Genomic DNA, 10,428 nt, shown 5'->3' with positions numbered 1-10,428 from the left:
GACATGACACAATGTTCTTTTAACAAAAATAAATCATTTCAAAGGCAATATTGAATTTCGAAAAGGAATGTCCTTTGAGTGATTATTTTCTGCATTTACACTTGCAGCATAGACTTTCTATAAAGTAAATCCAATCATGTCCTCAGTTATGATTGAAGCGAAATTTGAAAGTTTAAACTTTTATAACTTATGTAATTAATACAATGAATATGCAGTAAAAACTGACATAGAAGGTAACGAAAGTCTCGTCTCGAATTCTTACTCTTCTTTTGAACTCTTTCGTGTATTTTTCTTATTTCCTTCATTATAAATGTGTAATATCATATCATTCTGATAACGCGCTTTCTCATCTTGCCTTGATTCGGATTTTCGCTTCACTTTGATGAAATCGCCCTATTCAAGTTAAGTTTCTTCAAATATTGTTAAATATAGAATATGCTGATTAACGCTACTTTATAAGCTCTTAGCACGGAATTTCAGATATGAAAACTGAAAAAGAATATCTTTTAGAAATAACTACAATCTAATAATTTCTTATCAGTGTTTCCCGCCAATCGCCAGCAACGCCTTTGAAAACCAAACACAACAGAGAAAAAAATGAAAATGGCGAGGTTTAAAACGGAACGTATCTCAAGTTCCACTGACAATACAAAAGAATGTGTTTTTAGAAATAACCGATTCTCTCTTTGCACTCAAAAACGCCTGGGTGTTGACCATAGAGTCAACCTTTTCATAAATTAGGAAAAATCGATGAAAGAAGTTAATTGAACTTTGAGTTAACTCAAACTGAGTTAACCTTTTCTTTATGCCACCCGGTGCACAAACAAATCTTGTGTAAACTTGTATTTTTCATGCATCGCGTCTCACTTTTGATCGATACAAAGTGGTGACTATATGTCCAGAGATACCTTAGTCTTACAATCTCTTCTTCATGGTAAGCGATATATGAAAATTCAACTATCATTTGAACTGATCGGACAGGAAGAAAATGTCATTTATGCGAAGGTATTGCCGTTACCTCAGCTCAAGGTAAGTAGAGATGCTTGGACTTAAAAGTCATTTTGTAAGTCTGTTTCCCATTCAAATTTTTTTTATCAACTTGATCAAATGTATCAATTGGCCAGATAATTACTTTTATTTGAAGTTTTCATCAAGGCAAAAGGTTTCAAGAAAACGGAATCAGGAATTTGAACCCAAGTACGTAACCAAACAATGTGAAAGAAATGCATTAATTTTTCAATTGTTAAACTTCTTTTAAATTTCGTTTAAATTTCAAGTAGCTTTAATACACGTCCTCTACACAGGTCATGCTGGAACTATTGTTCCAAAAAACTATGATATTATGCACACAACCGCAGTGAAATAACATTTTATTCATTTAACCGCAGTGTGGGTTATCAGAGCACGCGAGTCGCAAAGTATCAGATCGCCGAATTAAATTCATCAGTTCGTAATTCAGTAATTGAATTAATCATACATGTGTTTTCAATAGAATATACGCCATATCTCTGTAGGTAATTGATGATTCAATTTCAAGTATTTCAGGCATGTTTTTTAAATAGGATAGTGACCTGTGATTATGTCTAGTTGGGCTAAATTAAAGCCTGCTATACTGTACACTAATGCAAGCTGTTCATTTTCTTACTATGAAAAAGATATGAAAATTGAAATAAAAAAGGAAGAAATAACAAAACATAAGCTAATCTCATTACTTTACTAAAATCTACTACTAGATCGAAGCCATCGTAGAGGTACCGAACACAATTAAAAATAATCAAGACAGCGAAAAATAAAATGAATTGAAACAGACATGACACAATGTTCTTTTAACAAATAAATAATGAAATAAGTAATCCTGCGAGGATTTTTTATTATGAAAAGTCGAGAGTAATTCTTATAACTGATTTCATTTGATTTTCATTTATCTTACTGAACATAACTTATCACTCCTCTACATCATCTTTAGATGAACAAAAGATTTTTCATGCACCAAAAAGACAATTATATACCATTTTATCGTGGAATATTGTTGTTAAACAAAAATAGAAAAAACTTTGAGAACCTACGGAATATGATAAGTGTTTAGTCTCTTGATTTATAATCATTTCAACTCTTACGTTTTTTTCCTCAATCTCAAAGTCCGCTTTGTTGCGCTTTTCTCAAATTTAAGTTTCTTTAAAAATCTTCTTCAAGAACATGTACATGCACAAGAGGTTGGTATATTCGTGTTACATGTGTCGCTGCCTGTCTCTTCTTCATACTGAATTGACCATTTTTATAAATGGAAATGGGAAGTGCGCCATTTTAACATTTTTTCAATTTATTTCAATTATCGTTTGTTCAGAAGGCTGTTGTTAATGCTGTGTTAATTCTATCTTTGAAAGAAAGAAAAGCATCAACAAATCATAAATTCATATGTAAAATTTTTAAGATTTCAATTAAAAAACCTAAAATGTTAAAGAGATATTCTTTCAAAAGTGCTGCACACTGATATTATCTGTCTTGTATTTTATTACATGTAAATGTCAAAAATATCTGTAAAATTATCTTCTCAATTGCTGAAAACCTAAATTTTGTCCCACAATGCCATTCGTGCTCTAGTGATTAGAAAATCAAAAAAATTAAACCGAAACGTTTTATATACTATCCTTTCGAATTCGTTGTAAATCAGGGGCGGAATAAAAGAAAAATATATAAAAAAGGGAAAATTACGCAGTGCAGCACGAATGGGCGTAAAAAAGAAAATGATTTACTTAAAGGTACTTTATACAAGATTTGCCCTCCGAAATGAATTTTCCTTTCGGAAAAAAATGTAATTTTCTCCTATTCACGAATCAGAGCACATTTCGGTCATATTCAGTCATTTAGAATGTCATTTTCAACCATACAGATAAGAAGTACCTGTTAAGGCCAGGTACTTTGATTTGGGAGGTTTTAGATCCATAGTTTTAAAATTTTTAATTGGAAAAGATTAGTAACTTTGCAGGATATGCACACATAAAAAATATGGCTTTGGGAAGTTACATTAGGCCTTACATGTTCGAAAAACAGAATTTTAAATCATTAATTTATCTCTTTTATTTTTCGTTTTTATTGTGGGATTCAAGACGAATTTCACTGTCAAGTTTTTAAATATTTCATCAGCTTTAAACCCTACTGCACTTGATACACTTTATAGGCAAAGTTGGAATGGAGGTTGATGGAATATTTTGATATTTCAAACAAAATTTCAGTAGCTGTCTCGTCGGCAAAATACAACGTTTTACTCATCAATGTCACATCACATATTTTCTAAAAAGAATTATACACAATTAAGCTTAACTGGTAATCAAGCATAGTTGGAGACGGAATTTTTGTATTCGAGAACAAAGAAAACGCCATTTTTGCTTTTATGGCAAGTTGCCCTTGTCCAGAATTTTCCTTCGGCAACCTTAATCAACTTGAAAAACCTGTTAAGTCTATTTTTCTTTTTCTAACATGCTTAAAATGTCATCAGCTACACAGAAATCATGTTTGTTATTCTACCAATACACATGTATGACTAATTGAGAGCAAATGAAAGCATTATTTGATGAAAGTGAAGCAATAAATAAATGAATAAAAAGCTTCAAAATTGATTTAATAGCAAAATAATATGAAGCTTTAGGATTCAACCATGTCAAAATCATACAACAGAAAAGGACAAAAAAGAAAGAAAAAAAAACAGTGTGAAAACAATGATCTGTGTCTATAGCCTTAGTATACTGTATATTAGCCGTTGAGAAAAAATTGAACTTTACTACTTTTTTTGTAAGTTTTTAATTTTTCCTGTTACAGTTGAAATTAAGCAGCTTCCAACTTCATTGCGAGAATGGATTAAAACTAAACTTTTAAAAAAATGGGTTAGCAGATCGTAATTTCGTGAACAGTTTTGGAATGGTATAATTTGTAAATGTGTGGATAATGAGTTGAAATTTCCATGAAAATAAAAATTTTGGATTATCGAGGTTTAGCGCTCATTGTCCACCTTTACACGTAAATGGTACAGTCATTATCAGTTTTCCATCATTGTCGCCGCAAAAGAATTCATATATTCAATTCCTTTGCAGTGAGCACTTTATAGTAATGATTGAATATTTTCTGAGAAATTGTTTCTGCGTTTATTCATTTTCAAATGAGGCTCTGCAGGGTGTTATTCGGATAGCATTTGGTTAGTTTGAATTGTCACAATATGTTTTTTTTTATTTGAAGATTTAGGATCGTGCGTATATCAGTCAAAATTTCAGCATTTAACCTGGGGAATGTGCATGTACAGATTTAGTTTAGTCTTTACTGTTCCAGTGTTAAAAATATGAATAAGAACATTAGAAAAGCAAGTTGAATAGCTAATTTAAGTTATTTTATAATATATTACAATTTAATTACTCAAATAGTAAAAAAAAACAAATCTAATAAAATTTATATGTGTTGTCCAACGTTTTCAACAAATATAAAAAGTTCTCATTTCTGACTATCAGTAATCTGCGCTAAAGTAGGCTACACGTGTATAAATGAAATTTTTTTAAAGTATAATTTACTGTCTTTTCATGCTTTTTCTTACCTAGATTTATGTATTGCACATTAAAGAGATATTTTCAAAAATATTTTTATGATTTGGAAACATGCTTATGGTGATAAATATAGTATAAACATTCAAATGTGTTTGTTGAGTTTGCTCGTGATGTGAAACACATTCATTCCAAGCAGAATAGTCGAGAAAACTCCATTTTTCATTGATAAGACTTAAGCCAAGTAAACCGACAGCTTACCACGGCTCGCGACAGGTCAAATCTTGTCAGCGGAGTATCTCAATTCAAACATCGCGACATCTGTATTTTTAATCCATGATGTGTCAAACAGGAGAGATAAAAACCTTGTAACAGTCTATCCAGTTTTGTTTTTATGTTTTTTTGACAAAACGTCCGGGACAAGAACTGACAGGTATAATCCCCGTATTATAGCTCATTGGAGACTACTTTTGATCTGCAATCAGTCCCAGGGCAAAAGGCAGTGGGGAAATGTTGACTAAACATAGCCGTTTACCAAAATGTGGGCTTCAAAAGAGGGGGCATTGGTTACTGAAAAACTTCAACTTAGTTTTATAGGAATATTCGTATCCATTTCAGTGAGGGCGAGGAAAACTTAAAAACGCATTTCATTTTAAAAGCATAAGATAATGGGGCACAGTTAACCATGTGGCTTTTTCAATTTTATTTGCTATAAGATTATTCTTTTAAAAAGATCTTGTTCTCTATAAGGCGAAACGAAGATAGGGTAATTCACAAATCGATTGGCACCAGCTTTCTCACAGCTTCCCCGTCGACAGTCGGGATCAATTGTAGCCCCCCTCTTCGGCGCACACCTGCAGTTGCTGATTGAAAAGCTAAACCCGACATATATTGAGTTTTACCTAGCAACCAAGACGATCCGCTCGTTAGCTTTGTATTCCCTGTCCGATGCAGGTGGCCTGCATACTTAGGTATTTGTGTATATTGGCGAAACGGGATAGTCCCGGGGCTGTTCGATCACTAGACCACCCCTCCCTCCGCTCACCTGGCCAACGCAGACTGCTTGGCGCCAGACCTGATGACGTAGCAGACCGCATGCTGTACACTGGGAGATGTCAATGGCAGCGTGAGTGCCTTTTGCATTTCTAATTTTTCATATCTAATTTCACGGAAGACGTACTCAACGGCGGTCTTCCCATTCTCGTGTCGAGCGCTGACAGAGATGTATTTTGGTGTTTTGTGGAATGATAAGCGGAGAGACAGTCGACTGGGAGCCGGTGTCGGTGTACCTGTTTGCCCCGCTAGTTCAAAGCCCCGTAGCTTGCAGTCAATAATTTAATTCTTTGTAACAATAGAGAATATTAATGACTGCGTGCAATCGTTCGACTTTTGGCCCTCACCTGAGTCGAAGCCGCCCTGGGGACCGCACATGAAGTTGAAAGGAAGATGAAAGAAAGAGAAATGAGAGAATTTATTTTTGAAGGACATTTGGGGAAATAAGTTAGATCATTAAAATTCAATTACTGTCTGGCTGCGACCATTTGATTTAGTTTTAATTTTCTTGCGGTGTGATTTAAAAACACTTGACTTTTTACTTTCGCTGCAATTGGAAATTCATTGATATTCGTCATCTAGAAGAGATGCATTATACACTGTAGGTTACACGAGGGTAAATCCATGATGAGTTAACTCACTTTTTTTCTTAAATAAAGCTCAGTATTGCAAAGCGCTATTTTTATTCAGATCCTAATTTTGTCTTTTAGCGTTCATTTCACCAATGAAAACTCGGCATCTCGATCGCAAGGGGAAAATTAGACAAAGTTTTAGCAGAGAGTTTGAAAAACAAAAGAGAGAAGGCACTTTTTATATCTTCTGTTTTTAAATCAAATGAGTCTTCATTATCTACAGCGTCAGTCCGCAATTTGCTTAACTCTGAAATGTTTCTGAAAGAGGTGAAAAATAGGTGATGTCAAGTGGGTGTATTTTGTGTTTCGGGGGAGGGCAAGGGGGCGGCAAGAATAGCCTCATTCATTTCCATCCATCACATCAAAGACCCGTTATCAAAGCTTCAGCCTATATTTAATAAATTCCTCTTGTTTAAATTTGTTTAACCGCTCTGGTTATCGATTGAAAGGGACAAACAAAAATATCAATTCCAATTCCATTTCCAACTTCCATGCTTCTATTGCCGCTAAGGCAAATCAAACTGTATACTATTTCCGATTAGTAGAAAGTAAATTTCAGAAGGCAAGTTATTCAAACAAGCCCATTGTGTAAGACGTCAATTTCTTCTTTAGCTGATATCCGTCCCTATTACGTCGACAGCCGTTTATAATGTTAAAAATGTATTTCTTGGTTTTATTTCATAAGTACTCTTTTTCATTCACCGGACCACGCGCAACATTTCATAGTATAAACACAGAGCGGAAAGGATTTTGCTGACAGCTGACGTTGACAATGATGTTCCAAATGCTGTCACCGTGTTATTGACTGTCATTTCGACTGTTCCTACCCCTAAAAGGTCGTTATGTCGATTTGCTCACGGTGAATCTTTTAGGTAAACTTAAAGTATATCATATTTCTTTAAGTTAGGGTGACTCATGGTCGAGATGTTGCCAGGCTGAAATCTTACATATCTTTGTTGCAGAATATTTTAAGTTCATCAGAACGTTCTCAATTTACCGTCGGACGACATAATACGACGCGCACGCTCGTAGTGGTATTTTTATTTTTATTTCATTCGGGGCATATTTTCCAGGCAAAACTCATCGAAGGATTAACGCTAAGGATTAAATTATATTTACGAAGAAATAAAGGGGTGTTAACGAGAGGAAGAAACCCCTTGTCTATTAAACTGTTTAACGAAGATAGATAACTAGAGGGAGTCTATGAGTGAAGTTCCTTCCAAACATTTCCATTTTCTCTCAAATTGACTGCATTTAAAACAGGTTTTTTAGACCGGGCATCAACCTAAAACGCAATTTAACCAGACTGTAGAGATGCCCAATGTGCTTCAGTTGATTACGTCGTCTGATGACGTGTTGTGAACAGACTCCTGGTCTAAAATAAAGCTGGACTGATTACAACTTTGGTCAAACCGGATGGTACGCAGTATTGCCAATTGACTCCTGGCTTGTGAGGGACGGGAGACCAAACTATGGCCACTTGTGACATTGCCCGTAATGAGCTAGATGTTCCAAAATACAAATCTATCAGTTGGCTGATATTTGCTAAGCCCCTGTATTACTTTATCAAACAAGCAAGGTGTCGGGGTGTATTTGGTTTGGAGGTAATTGGAACGATAAGCGTAAATGCTAAAACAAAGAAACCAGATAAGGATTTAAATGTAGGACCAAAAAAATAAAAGTTGGATTATTAATTCAGTTCCTGGAGAACGTCCAGTTGCTAAGATTGTATTTTTGTATCTAATTCTGATAAAATATTCTAAACTTATAATTCTTTAGAACTGAGATATTGCTGATATTGGGGGTATTTTGGTTCACTTCAGTTTTCTAAGAGCCTAGAAAGTATTAGAAGGATTCTTTCTGGAGATTAGATTTGTAATATCCGCTAGACAATCACAGAAGAATGAACAAAATTAGAGAAAAACCCAGATCAATATTTTGAGATAGCTCCCATGTTTTCCAAATGGGTTGGATAAATAGAAAATAAAAAACAAATGTGTTGTCTTTATAGATTAAATCGAGTATGTTTTTAGGTCAAGGGAGTTGTCACTAGGTTCAAATAAATTGACTTTTTTCACTTTTGTAGTAGCGATCAATTTACGGCAAGGAAGTGTCCACGCACCAGATGTTTAAGCAGCGTTCACGAGGTATAGGATAGGTCGTTATTGCCGTCGGAAATCGAAGATTTTTTTCTCATCAAGGTGTTAGGGTCCATACCCACTGGTGTCAGGGGCGGATCTTGGCTCATTGCTGTTAACTAGAAGTTCAGGAGGAGGGGACTCAGTTAAGGTTTCCATGGAAATGTGTATTGAGTGTAATATCCCTGGTAAGGGCTACTGACCCCATTGCCAGGGTAGGCGATCAGCAGGTTATTCTTCTGTAGATATTTTACTATACTTATTTAGAAATTTCTGTAAAATGACAGCCGCTTGGAGATGTGAACAGAATATCAGGGTCAAATTACAGCCTAGGTGCTATATTGTTCACAGGTCACAGAGAAAGCACGACTCTTTAATGGGTGGGCGACATGACATTCGACAACTGACCCGACCTCGGATTTCATTTTTCGCACCACCCCCTTTCACAGCATCGGTTTTTTTTTAAATTGTAGTGTAAACATTGCTTCATTTACTGCGAAATTTGTCCTTGGACTGGTATTTTTCAAGTTTGGTGATCACTGGCCTTTATCTATTTTGATTCATTCTGAAATCTTAGGTGTTGGGAAACGTTTTCATTGGTATCGATAAACTTATCAAGTGTGAATCAATCATTTAGCCTCCAGGTTCAACTGGACAAGAAAAAACACATGAAAGGGGTTAATCACGTACTGTACATATTTCTCTGAATAAAGACGTGTGTTAATGTGATTTTTGGAAGATGCGTAGTTATTTTATATTTAAGAAATAAGATTTAAATAGTTATTAAACGTCTCTACGATGGTACAGATTTTTAAGTTGGTTTCTCTAAATTTCTCAGCGTTAATAAGAAGGCGTAAGAAGGCTTCACAAATATTTCTCACAGATATAATATATAAATACACTTTATTCCGTGATGTATGTATACTTTTATTCCGTGATATATCTACCCTTTATCGCACCTCCTGAGTTTTTCTCAGTACTCTTGAATTGTCCTCTCACACCATGAGTTCGTATCCTCTTTCTTGCCGTTCTACGAAGCATACTAGCATTTTGTCACACATAATATATTGAGTTTGATGACGAGATCTTGACATGCAAATTAGATTGTCAACGTGAGAGTTTCATTCAAGACTCGTGCTGTTCCTGTCAACGGTCTTGGTGACACCGGTCTCAGCATTGCGAGCAGGCAAGCGTGTCATTATGACCGGTCAGAGGGCGGGACAGAGGGCGGTAACAAAACAATAGGGAATTAATACCACAATAGATAATTACTTGTCCCTTGCGTTTGTGCATGCTATAACAGCTATCGTTTAATTGAGTACAAATTATCGTGTAAAAGAAAAATGGAACTGTTATTAAATGTTAAGATAAATAGAAAAAAATGAAAGAAAATGATAAGAAAAAAACTGTCACCATGGCCGCTCTCCTATTGACGTCAAATGTATTCTTTTCATTACGGCAACAAAGAAAACCCTTCGCCTATTTTTATTTGATATTATTCCAAAATCAAAGTGACCACGCTCCGCGATCACCATAGGCTAAAACTGCCTTCTTTTCAACTTTTCTATCGGCCTCTTGACCAGTCGCAGAGACGCAAGACCCCGTGAAGAAAAATTGGCCAATCACAAGTCTCCGTAATACGTGTGATCAATAAGTGGCTTGTTCGCTCTTATTTACCTATAACCCTAGCTACTTTTCTACTATTCTCACACTCTGATGCCTTATGAATATTGATAGGGCTAGATAAGTGTTTGTCTTCAAAAATAAATGCACAGGCGCGAAGTCCTTGTGAAGTTGCAGTAGCAAACCTTCAACAAGCATGGGAAAAGACTGAAAGCTACCGAACAACTGACGCAACAACGAGTAAAAGTACATAATGGAGTTTTTATTTACTTATTGAAAAACAAATTTCCAGTCATGCCACCGATTTTCAGACGCAAAAGCCCCGAACGGTAAGTAAATCTGCGAAAAAAGAGAGCATTCATATTGACAGTGCAGAGGAAAATTAAAACAGTTTACACTACTTGTTGCGCGCGTGCTTAATCGAGATTTGGTGCGCCATCACCATGCATCCAATAA

At 35.3% G+C, this 10,428-nt stretch overlaps 1 protein-coding gene across 1 annotated transcript in view; it reads left to right on the top strand.

Annotated features, from left to right (window-relative positions):
- Positions 1-10,053: 10,053 nt before the first annotated feature.
- Positions 10,054-10,428, top strand: part of LOC106176360 (single-minded homolog 1) — a 33,173-nt gene continuing 32,798 nt past the window's right edge. The window contains exon 1 of the mRNA XM_013558709.2: positions 10,054-10,301. Within this exon, the coding sequence (XP_013414163.1) occupies positions 10,267-10,301 (35 nt within the window). The 5' untranslated portion in view covers positions 10,054-10,266. The remainder of the gene's footprint in view (positions 10,302-10,428) is intronic.

Source organism: Lingula anatina, chromosome 1 (assembly GCF_051362555.1).
Source record: "Lingula anatina isolate TDL-2025a chromosome 1, LinAna3.0, whole genome shotgun sequence".
Lineage (NCBI taxonomy): Eukaryota > Metazoa > Brachiopoda > Lingulata > Lingulida > Lingulidae > Lingula > Lingula anatina.
The sequence above is the reverse complement of the archived record's forward strand: the minus strand, read 5'-3'. Positions and strand labels throughout refer to the sequence as shown.